Source organism: Myodes glareolus, chromosome 4, assembly GCF_982192425.1.
Source record: "Myodes glareolus chromosome 4, mMyoGla1.1, whole genome shotgun sequence".
NCBI lineage: Eukaryota > Metazoa > Chordata > Mammalia > Rodentia > Cricetidae > Myodes > Myodes glareolus.
Genome location: NC_142029.1, coordinates 105,327,704 through 105,345,670, shown reverse-complemented (window position 1 = coordinate 105,345,670; position 17,967 = coordinate 105,327,704). Strand labels below are relative to the sequence as shown.

The 17,967-nt window shown below is 50.0% G+C and overlaps 1 protein-coding gene across 2 annotated transcripts in view; it reads right to left on the bottom strand.

Annotated features, from left to right (window-relative positions):
• The window catches only part of Col5a3 (collagen type V alpha 3 chain), a 48,502-nt gene that overhangs the window by 8,447 nt on the left and 22,088 nt on the right, over positions 1–17,967 (bottom strand). For both annotated transcript variants that reach the window (XM_087905824.1, XM_087905825.1), the window contains exons 28-50: positions 16,550–16,594; positions 16,311–16,364; positions 16,055–16,162; positions 14,735–14,788; positions 10,021–10,074; positions 8,660–8,704; positions 8,397–8,450; positions 8,248–8,292; positions 7,584–7,637; positions 7,433–7,486; positions 6,790–6,843; positions 6,563–6,670; positions 6,320–6,409; positions 5,842–5,895; positions 4,636–4,743; positions 3,768–3,875; positions 3,631–3,684; positions 3,032–3,085; positions 1,679–1,786; positions 609–662; positions 364–417; positions 230–283; positions 82–135 (exon numbers count right to left, since the gene is read on the bottom strand). In XM_087905824.1, coding sequence (XP_087761950.1) covers positions 82–135; positions 230–283; positions 364–417; positions 609–662; positions 1,679–1,786; positions 3,032–3,085; positions 3,631–3,684; positions 3,768–3,875; positions 4,636–4,743; positions 5,842–5,895; positions 6,320–6,409; positions 6,563–6,670; positions 6,790–6,843; positions 7,433–7,486; positions 7,584–7,637; positions 8,248–8,292; positions 8,397–8,450; positions 8,660–8,704; positions 10,021–10,074; positions 14,735–14,788; positions 16,055–16,162; positions 16,311–16,364; positions 16,550–16,594 — 1,521 coding nt within the window. The remainder of the gene's footprint in view (positions 1–81; positions 136–229; positions 284–363; positions 418–608; positions 663–1,678; positions 1,787–3,031; positions 3,086–3,630; positions 3,685–3,767; positions 3,876–4,635; positions 4,744–5,841; positions 5,896–6,319; positions 6,410–6,562; positions 6,671–6,789; positions 6,844–7,432; positions 7,487–7,583; positions 7,638–8,247; positions 8,293–8,396; positions 8,451–8,659; positions 8,705–10,020; positions 10,075–14,734; positions 14,789–16,054; positions 16,163–16,310; positions 16,365–16,549; positions 16,595–17,967) is intronic.

Below are 17,967 nucleotides of genomic sequence, written 5' to 3'. Positions count from 1 at the left end.
ATCGCCTGGAGGTCATGGGAGCCTGACATGCACAAGGTCAGCAGTTCCCTGTGTACACGGCAATATTCTCTAGAGACTCACAGGGATGCCGGGAACTCCTGGGGGTCCTGCGTCTCCAGTCTCCCCTGGTTCGCCCTGTGAAAGGAAAAGAAAACAGGAGGTGATGCTCCCACTGGCAGGCAGGGAGGAGGTCCCCGCCATCCTGGGAAGGCTCAAGCTCTTCTCTTACCTTCTCACCCACAGCACCAGGCTGCCCTACTCCTCCAGGCAGCCCTGGGGGGCCCTAGAGATACAAGGGGAGTGTGAGCCCCTACAAGTGTGGCAGACCCATTAGAGACATTCTGCCCATCCCAGAATTCTCACCTCTGATCCACTGGGCCCAGGTGGACCCCGAGGACCTGGAGCTCCATGGGGACCCTGTCAAAGAACCAAACAGTGTGCAATGAACCCCATGCATGATTCCACCAGAAAGGTTACAGTAGCCACAAACAGCCTATAAGATGTGTGTAACCCTTAAGATGACAGTGTACCGTGCTGTGAGCTTCCAGATGGGTCAGTGCTCACTCCCATCCCTCCCCCATCTTCCATATCCCCCAGGACGTCCATACCATGGATCCCACATCTCCAACTTCGCCCTTCTCCCCAGGAGGGCCTGGCAGCCCCTGTGAAACAAAGAGTCAAACTGTCATACAGACTGCTGGTGAGATGGCCTGTCTGTCACACAGACTGCTGGTGAGATGGCCCATTTGGTCAAGCACCCCCTGAACAAGTGAGTGGGCCTGAGTTAGGATTTCTAGAGCCCATTCTCAAGAGGCCAGACACAGCAGAGCTTGACTGTAACCCCAGGGCAGAGACATGAGGACCCCTGGAGCTTGTTGGTGACTAGTGGCCAATGAAAGACATAGTCTCAAAATTAAGGTAAGGAAGGCCATTGAAAGGGCTCAGTAGGTAAAGGTCTTGCCACCAAGCCTGATGCCTGCGTTTGATCCCTAGGACCCACATGGTGGAAGGAGAACTAACTCCTACAAGTTGTCCTCTGACCTCCACACACATGTGCCATAGCATGAATAAACATGTGAGCACATGTGCACGCACACACACGCACATGCACGCACACACACACACACACACACACACACACAATGCTAAAACAAATATTAGATGGAGAACTATAGAGACACACAGAGTCAGCCTTCATCCCCCACACGCACATGCACATATGCCAACCTCCATATTTTAATTTGTTTGTTTGTTTTAAGATAGACTCACTATGTAGCTCACTGGCCTGGAACTCTACATAGACCAGGCTAGCCTCAAACTCACAGAAATCCATCTGCCTCTGCCTCCTGATTTCTGGGGTTAAAGGTGTGTGCCATTACATCCAGTCCTCTGAGCTCTTCATCTTTATAAATCACCAAGACTCAGGGATAGTGCACACAAACACACCACACACAAAGACTCAGGTTAGCACACACAAACACACCACACACAAAGACTCAGGTTAGCACACACAAACACACCACACACAAAGACTCAGGGTTAGCACACACAAACACACCACACACAAAGACTCAGGGTTAGCACACACAAACACACTACACACAAAGACTCAGGTTAGCACACACAAACACACTACACACAAAGACTGGAGCCCGGGATGAGGGGATCAAACACCTACCTGCAGACCCGGAGGGCCAATTACACCTACAAAGCCTCGAACTCCATCATCTCCCTTCTGTCCAAAGAGGCCAGGGGGTCCCCGGCGACCCTGAGCCCCATCAGCACCCTGTGAAGAAGATGGGGACAAACATGTTGGTGTCCAGATCAAAGGTTGTAGACAGGGTCAAAGGTTAGGACAGAGGCTAGGGTTTGGAATCAAGTTTGGTGAGTCAGGTTTTAGTTTGATGTGGAGCTCAGGCTGAGGATCAAAACTTGAGGAATGAAGTACCCGGTGACGTTTTAAGACACTCGCTGAGTCAGAACTGTGGTACAGGTAGTTATGAGCAAGGTTCATAGGAGGTTGAGATGAACTTTAGGCATAGGATGGAAGTTGTGACCAATAATGGTTTGTTGACACTCTGACCTGAACCAGCAGGTCGTTCTTCAGTGACAGGGTTCCTAAGGGGGGTGGGGGGTGGCCAGGTAATGAGAAGATAAAGAAGACAGAGAACTGGAATTGGGGGTCTTGCACAAGCTGTCTTATGCTAAGCATGCTTATTAGGAAATACAGCTTCAAGCAGGAAGTGGTGGTGCACACCTTTAACCCCAGCATTCAGGAGGCAAAGGTAGGCCAATCTCTGTAAGTTCAAGGCCAGCCTGGTTTACAGAGAGAGAGTTCCAGGACAGTCAGGGCTGTTACATAGAGAAACTCTGTCCCGAAAAACCAAAAAGGACAAAAAGGGGGTGGGGGTGGGGGCTGTGGTCATGTCTCTTCACAGTAACAGAAATCTTGACTAAGACATATGTTAGAGATAGGGTCCTGTGAAAGTATGCAGATCAGATGCAATCACGAGGGTGGTGCCCCACAATGCGGTTCTAGTGGCTGTATAAGAAGACCCAAGTTCACATACTTGCTAATAAGACACTATGTCACTATGTTGCGATGAAGCAGGAAGACACTGGCCAGATGCCAGCACCACTGTTAGGGATTTCCCAGCCTCCAGTACCGTGAGTCACCCACATACATCATTTAGCCTCCTTGATTTTGTAACAGTATCGGAAAATTAACTATGGCAAGGCTGGAGTCTAACTCAAAGTTCAAGTTCCCATTTGAGGCCAGCATTGGAGTGAGGGAACCAGGGCGAAGCTAGGATTTGCATGATTTAGGTATTTGATTTGGATGAAGATCAGAGCAGAAAACAGAGAGTATTGGGTTGGGATAGGATTCAAGGTCAGAGTTGAGTTCACCGTGGGTGTTGGCATTGAGAGGAGACCAAGGTTGAGCAAGGATGCTGGGACTGTATTCAGAAGAGTGGCATACTGTCTTCACTTCAAGGACCCAGGGTATAGTCACCAAGCTGGGAACACTCACCGGAAGCCCTGGATGGCCTGCTGGACCCCTTATCCCTGTTGGTCCGGGTGGGCCCTGGAGCAGGAAACAAAATCAAAAATTCTATCAGAGCTGAGCCTGGTGGTACAGGCCTGTGACCCCAGCACTCGGGAGAATCAGGAGTCAAAAAAGCACATTAAGTGGAACCAGTTGGTGCTGGGAGTGAAGAAAGTGGCTGGCTATAGGCCATGGAAGATTCTCACCATAGAGGAACAGGAGATTTTGAGGCCCAGAGGTGCATTTCTCTACATTTTTATTTTATTTGTGTATTCTGTATGTGTGTGTACATGTGTGTATCAGCTTCTGAGAGTCAATTGTTTTCTCCCACCGCGAAGGCCCTGGGGATGGAACGTGGGTCCTCAGGCTTAGCAGCAGCTTTACCTACTGAGCCTTGTCACCATCCCTAGAGAGGTCTTTCTTACTCTCCTGTGCTTTTGGGGCTCAAACAATGCTCAGATGGGGATCTCTACACCTTCAGCCTTGGTGAGATAGGTACCAAAACTCAGCTGAGGGAAGCTGAGAGCCAAGGCCACCCCATATCTCTTCCCAGGAGCACAGCCTCCCTGGGGACCCCCACTCACCGCATCTCCTTTATCCCCTTTGCTTCCCTTGTGACCAGGCATCCCTACTTCCCCCTGCAAGATAAATACATTGGGAAATGTCCAGCACCCATCAGATCCACCTCTCTCTGTACTGTCCCTCTCCCTGGTCCCCTCACCTTGTCTCCTTCCTCTCCAGAAGGCCCTGCAGCTCCAGGGGGTCCTTGAAGCCCTGGCAGCCCTGGGATACCATCTTTGCCAGTGGGACCAGGGGCACCCCGTTCTCCCTGATGGAAGGAAAGGAAAGAGAGAAGTTAGGAGCAGGCAACACAGGGGAGGATATCTGTATAGAAAGTTCTTTAAAATTGAAACTATCCATCCTGAAGAGAGCGCCTTAAGTCTCAGGATACAAACAACACAGAAGTCTCAGAAGGTTCCTAAAACTTACAAGATTCACCAGGTCCCCTTCTCAAGGCTGTAGAAGCAGTAAACAACTGCCAGAGATCGTCTTTGGCCTGTCATACTTCTTGAAAGTTATACAGGGAGCCCCAGGAATATAGTTTTTCTAAGCAATGAGCCAGGCTGGAATGGTCATTCAGTGATACAACTACCTTTGAGTCAGCCATATTTTGTAAGTCACTCCTCACCCATGATCCTGTTAGTAATCCCAATAAACTCACAGCTTCATTAAGCTGGACTTGGGAAAGATCATTTTAGGAATTAATTTTTTTATGTTTTGCTTTATTTTAATTATGCATATATGTATGTACATAGGTAGGTATGTGCATATGAGCACAATTGCCCATAGAGGCCAGAAGGGGGTGACAGATCACCTGGAGTTGGAGTTACAGGCAGCTGTGAGCCAACCAATTTGGATACTGGGAATGCAACTCAGGTACTCTGCAAAAGCAGTACTCTTACTCACTGAGTCATCCCTTCTCCAGCCCACAGAAATAGAAATTCATTGGTCAGCTGCTGATGTCCCATCTAGAGTGAGTAGATGCTTGCTCACATCTCACCAGAAAAAGTCACCCAACAGACACTTACCGGAGACCCCTTCTCACCAGCAGGACCAATAGGGCCTTGCCCACCACTCTGGCCAGGTAGTCCAATGCCACCAGAAGGGCCCACAGGACCACGCTCACCCGGGGAGCCCTGGAGAAAGAGTGGAGGGCCAGGAATGGCTACAACGGCAGGGCTCTTGGCACCAGTGTCAGAGAGCACCCTTGAGCACCTAAGGGATGACGCTCTCCACAAACCTCAACAGCTCTCACCTTCCTCAGCTGAGGACCACAAAGCCCAGCAAGAACTGCCCACCTGCTTGTTCCCATCTTGCCCTCACTCACTCAGGCCGAGCTACACAGACCTCGCTGTTCCTCACACCCCAGGGCCTTTGTACATGCTGTTGTTTCTGCCTAGAAACCCTCCTCCGGGTATCACAGGGCTCCATGCTCGTCTCCTCCGGGTCTTGGCCCCTCAGGGATGCCTCCCCCAACCAGCCTGCTGAAGATGCTCTTCCCAGCACTCCATGTACTCTGTTCTTTCTCATGTTTGTTCCTTTTCCATTTCTCTTTCCCTTCCTTTCTCTCTCCTCCCTCCTTCCTTTCCTTCCCTTTAGCATGGTCTAAGTAGACCAGGCTAGCCTCAAACTCCCATTGCCTCAGCATCCCACATGCCAGGGGACATTCTGCACCACCAAATGCAGTCCATATGATATTTTTCTCTTTCCATCTGTGTGTGTGTGTGCGCATAAGGACACATGTGTGGGTGCATCTGAACATGTGTGCATATGGAGGCCTGGGGTTGGTGTCAGGGCTCATCCTCAGTCTTCCACCATGTCTACTGAGGCAGGGTCTCCCAGTCTAACCCAGAGCTCACTAACAAGGCTAGTCCCACTAACATGGCTAGTCCAGCTAACACTCTGGCTTCCCGGGCTGGAATTACAGGTGGGCAGCCGTGCCCACCGCCCTGCCCACCGCGCTGCCCACCACCATTCCCTCAGGCGCTAAGGCTCTAAACTCCAGTCCCCATGCTTGTGTGACAAGGACTTTACCCAGTGAGCCAGCTCCCAACCCAACCCTATAACACTGTTTCAGAGGAGGAGACTGATGCTTCCCGGGTGGGACTCAGATCAGGGCAGGCAGAGCAGCGTGTGCTTCAGGCCCACATCCCCCTAAAGCACAAGCTCTTCCCTGAGGACCTTGCTCTAAAGACACAGCCCCCTCCCTGCCCAGCCAACGCGCTTATACTTACATTGGCCCCAACAGGGCCCGGGGGACCCTTGTCTCCCTTCAAACCAACGGGTCCCTGGGGAAAGAAACGACCAGTCAGAAAATCTCCCAGGGACCCCAAGGGCTTGCCTTCACTTTGGGGAACCCTCATTATCCCTAGACCTATCACAGATGGGCCCTGAGTTCTATAGATCTGTCCACTGCCATATCTTTATGTGTGTGTGTGTTGTGTGTGCTCACATCTGCCAGGACACACTTGTCAAGGTCAGAGGACAAGCAGCAAGAGTGAGTTCGCTCCTCCTACAGTGTGGGTCCCCGGGAGCAAGCTCAGTTCCCCAGCCCTGGCAGCCTCATCGCCTGCTGAGTCATCTCACCGGCCACCACTAACAGTCTTGATCCAGGCCCCCTCCAGTTTGCCACCCCTGTAGCCACTCTTGGAGAAGGCTCCTTTCCTCTACCCCTCAGCACCACACTCCAGTGGACTCTCCAAAGATACTCACTGGGTCGCCGGGAGCTCCTTGGGGGCCAGGAAAACCCATGGGCCCAGGTGGCCCCTCCTTCCCAGGGGGCCCCAGGGGTCCTAGCTCACCCTGCAGACAGCCAAAGAAGAGAAGTTAGCCTCAGATATGGGATGTCTCCCCAGACTCTGGGCCCCTCCCCAAGTAACTAATTTCCAGTCGCTCCTCCCACGTGAGGCCCAGGGTTTGGGTGATGACTTTGGGTCAGTTTATCTAAGATCTTACCTTGGACCCTTCTCTGCCTTCTATGCCTGGAATACCTTGTTCACCAGGAGGTCCAGGGGGGCCTGGGGGGCCCCTCTCGCCAAGAGGACCCACGTCCCCTACCTTTCCCTGGAAACAAGCAAGGGACATCTTGAGCAGCCTGGGGGTGGGGCGTACGTCAGACCTCTAGCTCCACGGGTTCCTTGGGTGATACAAAATGGGGAAAGGCTGGTGGGGTCCATTCTGACCTGAGGACCAAGGACGCCGGCTGGTCCAGGGGGCCCTGTATGACCTTGGAAGCCCTAAGGAGAGAAACGGAAAGGGGTATCACGTGGGAGGAAGAAAAGGAGAGTCGAGGCCCTGGGGAGACAGCTCAGTGTGTAAAATGCCCCATAGAGCAGAAGTCGAGTGCAGCTTCCCAGCATCCATGCAGAGAGTCAGGCGTGCTGTGACACACGCCTCATCCCAGTGCCAGCGAAGTGGAGACCAGAGGCTTCCTGGGGCTCACTGGAAAGCCAGTCTAACCCAATCAGCGAGTACCACGTGCCAGTGAGAGGTCCTTCCTCAAAAACTACGACGGAACCAGGGAGATGGCCGAGTGAGATCTCTTGCCAGTCAAGCAAGATAAGCCAGCACCCACGTCAGAGCCATACACAGTTCTCACGGTAACCCCAGCACGGTAACGTGGAGGCGGTGGGCCTTGGAAATAGTTAGTCAGCCAGCCTAGCCAAAATGGCAAACTTCAGGCTCAGTGCTAAAGGTAAGATGGAGAGGGACGGAGGAAGATACCTGGCGTCCTTTCCTGGTCTCTACGTGTTCACGCACATGCACCGCCCCCTTCATACACAAGGGCCCAACCCAGTTGGAAGTCAGAGGTCGAAGGTCACTTACCAGTTCTCCTCTTTGCCCAGGGTGCCCAGGTACCCCATCTTTCCCCTGAGGGCCCTGGGGAACAAATTAAGAGGAAATTAAGATTTATAACTGGAGCCAAGCCATCCTGCACCCTTCCCCACTGTCTCAGAGTCAGGGTGACATCACTCACTGGGGGGCCCTTTGGTCCAGGGAATCCTGGGGGACCTTGCAGACCGGGGAGACCCTGAAATGGAACCAAAAATCATTACCTCATCTCTCCTGAGTGTCTTGCATCTAAATAACCTTAAAAGTCAGTATAGTGCTGGCAAGGTAGCTCAGTGGGTCAAGGTGCATTTACTCAGATAAAGCTATGACCTGTGCTCCATCCCCAGATTCTGCAGGTGGATGGAGGGGACCAACTCCTTTGAGTTGCCCTCTGACCTCCACAGTCACGCAAAGGAAGAGTTTTGTTCTGCTTTTTCTCTTTAAAGTCGGCAATGCTGAGCAGCTGCAGCACGCCAGGAATGGTGTTGAGTACTCGCTCGTGGTATGCCATCTCATTCAGCACCGTAACCCACCAAGGCAGGACCACAGTTACCACATTGTATAAAAGAGGAAACTGAAGCAAAGAGAAGTTAAGCAAGTTTCCCAAGGTCACACAGCAAGCAAGTGGGGCAGCTAGGAACTGAACTCATAGATCTCCAGCCATGGAAGAGGCTGACCTCATTCATAGACACACACGCTGCTCAGAATCACACTCACTCACACACATACTGCTCAGAATCACATTCACACTGCTCAGAATCACACACACACACACACAAACACACACACACACTCACACTCACACTTACCTTTTCTCCAGGGGCCCCAGGAGACCCGTTTTGACCCACATCACCCTAAAACAGAATAAATAATCTTCAAGACCAGAACACACTCAACTGGGAGGATTTGGCAGGGAGTTAGCCTGAGATAGACCAAAGGCCCTTAATTTCTCTCATACCTTGGGGCCAGGCTGGCCTGTGGCCCCTGGTTGTCCCCGATCTCCTCGAGGGCCCTGCATAAAAAGAAATTTTTTTAAAATGAAAAAAGAAAAAGCAAAGAAGAGAAGTGAGAAGATGGGTAGGCCTCAGAGAAGACAACACACAGAGGTCCCTTTCTCCAGAATCATCCGAGTCCACCAGCAACAGGGACAGCACCCAACCTTTTCCCTACCCTCTCCCCTCAGACCTGCTCCCCTGTGTAGAGCAGGCATTGTTTCCTTACCGGCACACCGCGCTCTCCTTCCTCCCCTGGCTGCCCTGCTTTGCCCTGGAAAGTAAGTCAAATCAGAAAGCCTTGAGCTTCAGGAGATACACAGGCACACATGTGGTCACGGGTGGAATGGATGTATGCAAGGATCTCTGCAAAGGACAACTGCATGTGGGGAAGGAAACCAGCCCAAAGGAGAAACATATGTTGTAGGCAGCAATACTGGAGGGGCGGAGCCATCTAAGCCCTTTAAAACAGAAGCCCAGGTACCAGACACAGAGCCACAGAAGTCGGTGCTAGCCCTGCGAGACCCCAGCATTTCCTGTCTGTGGCCCTATTCCTCCCTGTGGAATGGGAATTGTTTCCATGCATTGTAATTTGCTTTTGTATTTGACTTTTTGGTTTGGGGGTGTTGTTGTTGTTGTTGTTGTTGTTGTTGTTGTTGTTGTTTGGAAGGGTGGATTCAAGACAGAGTTTCTCTTGTTACAGCTCTGACTGTCCTGGAACTCACTTTGCAGACCAGGTTGGCCTCAAACTCACAGAGATCCACCTGCCTCTATCTCCTGAGTGCTGGGATTAAAGGCGTGCACCACCACCACCTGGCTTGTATTTGGCTTTTAAGGCATTGTCAGTTTGAAAGACCAGGAAGTTTTCCAAGTTGATTATATTTTACATTCAGAAATAAGCATGAGACTCTGGGAACTTGAAGTGGGAAGTTATGGTTTTAAATTGATGTGTTAGTGCATCCAGTTGACAATGGGTGTAGCTGTGCCAGTTAGGTTTTATTTTGTAAAATGGGGGGAGATGTGGGTGGGTGTGCGTGTGTATGGGTGTGTGTATGGATGTGTGTATGGTGGGTGTGTGCTGTGTGTGGGTGTATGAGAGGTGAGTATGTGTGGTATGTGCGTGTGTGTGTGTGTGTGCGTGTGTGTGGTGTGTGCGGGTGTGTGTGTGTGCGTGTGTGTGGTGTGTGCGGGTGTGTGTGTGTGTGTGTGTGTGCTGTGTATGGCGGGGTACATGAAAGTGCAGGTGTTCCCAGAGCCCAGAAGAGGGCATCAGATGCCCAGGAGCCAGAGCTACAGATGAATGGGAACCACTTGAAGGGACGCTGAGAACCAAACTCCAGTCCTCTGGGAGAGCAGCCAGTGCTCTTAACTGAGCCATCTCTCCAGCCCTGTGGTGGCTAGTGTGAATTGTCAGTTTGGGGCAATCTAGGACCAGCCAGGGAAAGAGTCTCAGTGAGGGATTGTCTAGATCAGGCTAGCCCATGGGAGTGTCTATGGGAGTGTCTTGAATACCTTGATTGACAGACTTACCCTAACAAGCACAAGTTGTCCCAACACCCACCTTCCCATACCCTCTGGATCACAACTTACCCTTTTGCCCTTCTCCCCCAGTGGTCCCAGGGGTCCAGGAAATCCAACAGATCCCTAAACAGAGAGAATTAGACATGAAACTCTAGGATTAGTGAGCATCAGCAGAATTGGCCTGACTCCATCCTTTGGCTTTCTTGTATGGCCAACCCGAGCCTTCCCAGATGGGCCCTCCTCCCTCTTCCCCACCTCAGCAGCCACATTGCTCCCCTCCAAATTCCTCAGCTGGGCTAGCACGTTCCAGCCCAGACCCTTTGCACACATCCCTTCTTCCACCTTAAATGCTCTTCCATTGGGTCTACACAAAGCCAGTCACTTACCATTTATAATCTGTGTACAGTGTGTGTGATATTTGTGTATGAGTGTGCAGGTGCACATACAGAAGTCACACAAGAATGTCAGGTGTGTATGTGATGTGTGTGTATGAGTGTGTGCAGGTGCACATATAGAAGAAGTCACACAAGAATGTCAGGTGTGTGTGTGTGTGATGTGTGTGTATGAGTGTGTACAGGTGCACATATAGAAGAAGTCACACAAGAATGTCAGGTGTGTATGTGATGTGTGTGTATGAGTGTGTGCAGGTGCACATATAGAAGAAGTCACACAAGAATGTCAGGTGTGTGTGTGTGTGTGATGTGTGTGTATGAGTGTGTACAGGTGCACATATAGAAGAAGTCACACAAGAATGTCAGGTGTGTGTGTGTGATGTGTGTGTATGAGTGTGTGCAGGTGCACATATAGAAGAAGTCACACAAGAATGTCAGGTTGTTGTGATGTATGTGTATGAGTGTGTGCAGGTGCACATATAGAAGAAGTCACACAAGAATGTCAGGTGTGTGTATGTGTGATGTGTGTGTATGAGTGTGTGCAGGTGCACATATAGAAGAAGTCACACAAGAATGTCAGGTGTGTGTGTGTGATGTGTGTGTATGAGTGTGTGCAGGTGCACATATAGAAGAAGTCACACAAGAATGTCAGGTGTGTGTGTGTGATGTGTGTGTATGAGTGTGTGCAGGTGCACATATAGAAGAAGTCACACAAGAATGTCAGGTTGTTGTGATGTGTGTGTATGAGTGTGTGCAGGTGCACATATAGAAGAAATCACACAAGAATGTCAGGTGTATGTGTGATGTGTGTGTATGAGTGTGTGCAGGTGCACATATAGAAGTCACACAAGAATGTCACGTGGCCTCCTTTATCATCTTGTAAAACACCTGCCTAGCATGCAGGAACTCCTGAACTCCACCAGCAGCACCACATAACACAAGTGTGGTGACATCTGCCTGTGGTTGCAGCCTTTAAGGTGAAACAGATGGATCAGGAGTTCAAGGTCAGCCTCGCCTACATGCCAAGTGTACCTGAGCTACCTGAGACCCTGTCTCAACAGAAAAACAAGAGGGGCTGGTGGGTGGGTGTGGCAGCCCACCTGCAAACCCAGCACTCATGAGGCAGAGACGGAGCCCCAAAGGAACAAACTGGCTAGCTAGACAACTGGCATTGCTGAGCTCTGAGTTCAAGTGAGAGACCCTGCTTCAGTATATAAGGTGGGAGTGATGGAGGAAGATACTGGCCATCAACCACAGCTTCCACGCTCAGGTATACCTGCACACACGGAGGCCAACACACGACTGAACATGAATACTCAAACCAAACAAGCAACTCAAAGGGCAACAAAAGTGGGGTGGGAATTTGTGGGAGGGCATTAGGTTATTGGGGGTGTGTCTTTGAATGGGATTGTGTGCCTTGGTCTCTGTCGTTCTCTCTTTCCCCTCTCCCTCTCTTTTTCCTTTCTTCCTTTTCTCTCTCCCCTTTTCTCTCTCCCCCACCTCTCCTCTCTGTCCCCACTCTCCTGGTTCATGATGTGAGTGACTGCTGCCTGCTACCTTCGTCCTGCCACCAGAAGCCAAAAATTGCATGGCTGTTCAAGACCATAGTCTCCAAAGCCAGGCAGGGGTGGTGCATGCCTTTAATCCCAGCACTTGGGAGGCAGAGGCAGGTGAATCTCCGTTCTAGGCCAGCATGATCTACAGAGCGAGTTCCAAGATAGCTAGGGCTACACAGAGAAACCCTGTCTCGAAAAACCAAAAATAAAAAAGTCTCCAGTGAGGTGTGGGCAAGACAACCATGTCAACTCCAAACAGCAAAAATTAGGAACTCAGGGAGAGTTCTGTTTCCAGTGAGATGGCTCAGTGGGTAAAGGCTTGCTACCAACCCTAATGGTCTGAGTTTGGTCCACAGCACCCACAGGGTAGAAGACCATAAGTTGTCTTTCAGTGTGCCTGTGTGTCACGGGGAACAGAAAAGCGCACAGAATCCCCTGGAGCTAGAATTACCCACCATGTGGGTGCTGGGAACTGAACCCAGGTTCTTTGTAAGAGCAACAAGAGCCCTTAACCTCTGAGCGTCTCTCCAGCCCATAAATGTAATTGTTTTTTCCAGACAGGGTTCTCTGTGTAACAGCCCTGGCTGTCCAGGAACTCACTCTGTAGACCAGGCTGGCCTCAGATTCAGATCCACCTGTTTTTGCCTCCCAAGTGCTGGGATCAAAGGTGTGCGCCACCACCCAGCTCATGAATGCAGTTTTCGAAAGAGAATGCTGTGCTCAGATTTGTTCCCACGCATCTTTAAGTTCCCAAATGACTTTCCGTAAACAGACATGCTCAGTCACCCATGATTCAGTCTGGAGTACGGCTAGGACAGAGAGCACAATCTCTCCCACACTCTTACCCTCGGAACAGTGGTGCATGTGTTTCTACACAACCACATTTCTGTATAAGTACACTGGGTTAGGTTATAATGAATTCAAGTCTGGACAGATCTCATTTCTGTGAATTTCCTCTGTTAGCACATCAATGTCTTTGTGCCCCTGGCCCCCTGCAGCTTGATCCTTAGTGTGGGAATAGAGAGGGTACCTGTAAGGGGCAGAGTGTAGTGGGGGGTCTTTTTCGTTAGGACTAACAGAGTTCTCACGGGACCCAGTTAGATCCCATAAGAAGGTTTTTAAAGAAGGCTGGAGAGATGGTTCAGCAGGTAAGAGCACTGGCTGCTCTTCCAGAGGACCTGGGTTTGTAACATGCGTGTTACAGTATGCATGTGAGGACCAAAGACAACTTGCAGGAGTTGGTTCTCTCCCTTCCCCGAAGCGGGTGCTGGGGATCAAACTCAGGCCACATGTCAGGCTCACAACATCCAGTAGCTCCAGTTCCAGGAGATCTAACGCCCTCTTCTGGCCTCTGCAGACACTGCATGCATCTACAGTGCAGACATAAATGCAGGCAAAACACGTACACATAAAAGAAACATAAATAAAATCTAAAATCGTTTAGAAATGGTATTTTTAAAAAAAAATTTGATGACAACCGCTCAGGAGGGTAAGGCAGATGGATCTCTGTGTGTTAAAAGACCAGTTTGGGCCAGGCGGTGGTGGCACAAGCCTTTAATCCCAGCACTTGGGAGGCAGAGGCGGGTGGATCTCTGTGAGTTAAAGACCAGTTTGGTCTATACACAGTGAGACTCTGTCTCAGTAAAACTAAGACACTTTCATTATATTTATTTCTTTTCTGGGCACATGCGTGTTACAGTATGCATGTGAGGACCAAAGACAACTTGCAGGAGTTGGTTCTCTCCCTTCCCCCAAGCGGGTGCTGGGGATCAAACTCAGGCCACAGGGTTTGGAGGCAAGCATCTTGCTTATCTGAGAGGATTTTATTTGGTGTGTTCCTGTGTGTGCACATGCCTGTGGAAACTGGAAGTCAATTCTGGGTGTCTTCTTTGATTGTGCTCCACTTTAGCATGTATGGGTGCACATGTGAGAGCATGCACGCGTAGCATATGTGACAGACTGAAAGAAAATGGCCCCCAAATGGAGTGGTACTATTAGGGCGCATAGCCTTATTAAATGAATTGCACGTCACTGTGAGGATGGGCTTTGAGGTCTCTTTTTCTCAAGCTTCCCTCAGTGTGACTTTCAGTGAACTTCCTGTTGCCTCCCTGCAAGTCAAGATAGAGCCAGCACCACATCTGCCTGCACGTTGCCACGCTCCCCACCATGATGACAATGAACTGAGCCTCTGAAACTCTAAATGAGCCACCTCAATTAAATAGTTTATTTATTTATAAGAGTTACCATAGCCATGGTGTCTCATCACAGCAATAAAAACCCACACTAAGACAGTATATGGACATGTGTCCAAGCAGAGGCCAGAGCAGGATGCCTGACATCCTTCTCTACTGAGCTCCATCATAGTCCTTAGAGAGAGGGTCTCTCACTGAACATAAAATATCCAGCTTCAAATGTTTTTGTTATAGCAATAGAAAACAGTCTAGGGAGACAGAGGGAATAGGGAGGCAGGGAGGAGGTGGAAATTTTTAATAAATAAATAAACAAATTATATATATATATATATATATATAAAGAAAACCGTCTAACACACCCGGCTGCTTGATGAACCAAACAACCACAGTAAAAAATCGTCAGGTGAACAAGGCAGACATCACAGGCACCTCTTTTCAGAAGCTGAGAACTAGGTTGAAGAACCTCAAACCTCACTCAGGGTAGTGTAGGTCATAAGCAGTGACCATCTGAGAACAAGTCCACAATGCCCAGGTCCTACTTTACCCTCTCACTGACCCATCACCCCTCAGACCACAGCCTGGACCCAGAGGTGTCCGTCTGTCTGCCTTTCTCCTGCCCACCTCCAGTTCCAAGGCCTCTTACCTTAGGTCCTGGGCGTCCTGGGTAACCTGGGAGACCTGGCACTCCAAGTTTGCCCTACAGGAAGAAGGATTATAGGACAAAGGTCAGACATGTCAAGCTAGAGACTAGAAAGGAAAGGTCAAGATGGCTGCACAGCAGAGTGAGAAACTGAGTTCCGAAGAGGGATGTGCTTGTGAGGAGCTCGCTCACCCATGCAAACCAGCGTCCTCATCTGTAAGGGGGGGGGGGGGTTAAAAAGTCGATTACAGGGCTGGATTACAGTGGTTTGGTTCCCAGCGCCCACATCCGGGAACTCACAGCCACCTGTGACCTTAGCTCAGGGAATGGCCTCTGGAGGCCTCTGCTCTCACCTATGAATGATTCATGCAGAAAGACACAATTAAAAGTAAAAATAATTTTTCCTTTTTTTTGCTGGGCTGTGGTGGCACACACCTTTAATCCCAGCACTCAGGAGACAGAGGCAGGAAGAATTCTGTGAGTCCAAGCCAGCCTGGTCAACAGAATGTGTTCCAGGACAGCCAGGGATACACAGTGAAACCCTGTCTCACAAAACTATATATATATATTCCTTTTTTATAGGCAATGTCTCACTGTGTAGCTCTCGCTGTCCTAGAACTCATTATGTAGATATGGCTGGCCTCAAATCCATACAGATCTACCTGCCTTTGACACCACTCCACCCCCAGCCCACCAGACTGGGATTAAAGGGATACACCATGACCAGCTAAAAACAAAATAAATCTTTAAAATGTCTATTACACAAAGCTGTAGAGTTTAGAACATAGTTAAGTGCAAGAAATTGTTCTATAGGGGCTGGAGAGATGGCTCAGTGGCTAAGAGCACTGGCTGCTCTTCCAAAGGTCCTGAGTTCAATTCCCAGCAAATATATAGTGGCTCACAGCCATCTGTAATGAGATTTGGCTCCCTCCTCTGGCATGTGGGCATACATGGAGGCAGAATGTTGTACACATAATAAAATAAATTAAAAAACTGTTCTATAATGCTCGGCAAAGAAATTAAGTATGGCAGGGGTTTAGACCAGCCTTATACCCCTTGCCTAGAGCCCCCCAGTGAGGGCTTGGGGTGTGACTCAGTGGTTGAGCCCCTGCCTAGAATTCCCAGAGAGGGGCTAGGGTGTGGCTCAGTGGTAGAGCCCCTTCCTAGAATCCCCCAGTGAGGGGCTGGGGCATGGCTCTACACAACAGAACTGCTTTCTAACATGTGAAAATCCCTGGTTCCATCTCCACATGGTGGGGGGGGGGGCAGCAGCAAGGTGCAGAGATGGGCAGTGAACAATTTAAGTAAGCCCTGTCTAATCACCTTCTCCCCTGCTGCTCCTGGGGGACCCTCATCCCCAGGCAGTCCCTCAGGTCCCTTTTGTCCTTCTGGACCATCCTCTCCTCTGGGACCTGGGAGTCCCGGGTTTCCCTGAAATTAAAAAGAAAAGGAAAGGATTGAAATAGTCATTCGTCCTTCCTACTCTGTCCGTCCTCTACTTAACCCCAGCTCATTCAGCCTGTGTCTTTCCCAAGCCACCCTAGACCCACACAACCCCTCAACTGGGAGCTGGTCTTACCCGGTCACCTTTTGGTCCCCCATCACCCTTGAAGCCAGGAAAGCCATCCTCTCCCTGAGGGAGAGATAGAAATTGAGATGGAGAAGGAGAAGAGAGAAAAAGGGAGAAACGGGTAGTAGAAGAGAAAGAGGCTTTTTGAGGGAAAGAGAAGTCAGGGCTTTAGGGAAGGGCCACAGCCAGGGCCTCTTTACGGGAGGTCCCTCTCCCACCTCCCCCACCATGAACCCCTTCCTTCTCACCCTTTCTCCTTTCTCTCCTTGGAGACCTCGGTTGCCAGAGGTACCCTAAAAAAATTTTAGAAGAGCTCTGTCTTCTTCCCTGCTTAAGGAAGGTTCTAGACATCCTCCCTTAACCTAAAATTGTTAAAACAGTTGCAAGACGTCTAGTGTGTGAGGAGCCATGGAGGAAATGGGCCTGTCTCCCCAGAGCACCTCAGTGTGCTTGCTCAGCTTCCCCTACCCACTGCATGCCTGGTAGCCACCACCCGCCCCAAGTTCATGTACGTAGGGGGAACAAGGAAAGATGAATCTCCATGCCATTCGTTTCTACTTCCTGAGGACACAGTGTCCACAGTTCCTTCTGGCAGCAGAAAGAACATTCCAGAGTCCAGCCTCGTTCCAAAGGCAGGGAAGAGTTTCCCCATTGTGCTGGCCACAAGGAGACTCTGTGCCTGGTGACAGCACTATGCCGTGCATGCCCTGGACTGACTTCCTGCCTGTACCACACTGACAAACTGCTCTTGGCTCAGATGGGACTGGGCTCAGCTGAAGAATGAACTAGCGCTTGGAGCTGATGCAACTATGTGCTTGGAAACCGCAGGGCTTTCTGCAGCCCCACACTAATTCACTGGACCACAGCAAAGAAAGCTGTTGGCTGCCACTGGCCCCTCCCTTGGTTACAAAGTTACTAGATTCAGATACAACCCAGGCTGCAGCCACAGTCCTCTACTTATCTGTAAAATAAACTAAGAAACCTCTAGGGATTGCTCAAAGGCCATAAGACCCAGTTCTTATCAGTGTTGCCTCCTCTGTGCACGCGTCAAACTATGATAAAATCCAGTTTATACATTAGGCAAAGAAAGAGATGAGCAAAAGAAACTAACAATAAAACAGAACCATCAGTATACTATTTTTTCATTTGTTTATTTTGTAGGTTCTTTGTGGGTTTTTGGTTTTGTTTTGTTTTGTTTTGAGAGAGGGACTCTTGTTTTGGGGACAGTAGTGCCCCCCCCTCCCAGCCTGGACTGCAATTCACTGTGTAGACCAGGGTAGCTTAGAAAGTACAGAGTGTTTTTTGTTTGTTTTTTCATTTTGTTTTTGAGTCAGAGTCTCATTTAGCCCAGGCTGGTTTCAAACTCACTAATAGCTAAGAGGATGACACTGAACCCCAAATCTTCTGACTCCACTGCCTCAACACTAAGACGACAGGCACACGCCACCACACTGAGAGTGGAGGGTGCTGGGGATGGAATTTGGGGCTCCACACGTTGCTGGGCAAGCATTCTACCACCAACTGAGCTACAGCCCCAGCCTTCTTTTTAATTTGTATTTTGAGGCAGAATGGCTTCAAATTTATACAGCTCACATCTTAAAATCCTGCTCCTCACCAGGAGGTGGTGGCGCATGCCTTTAATCCCAGCACTCAGGAGGCAGAGGTA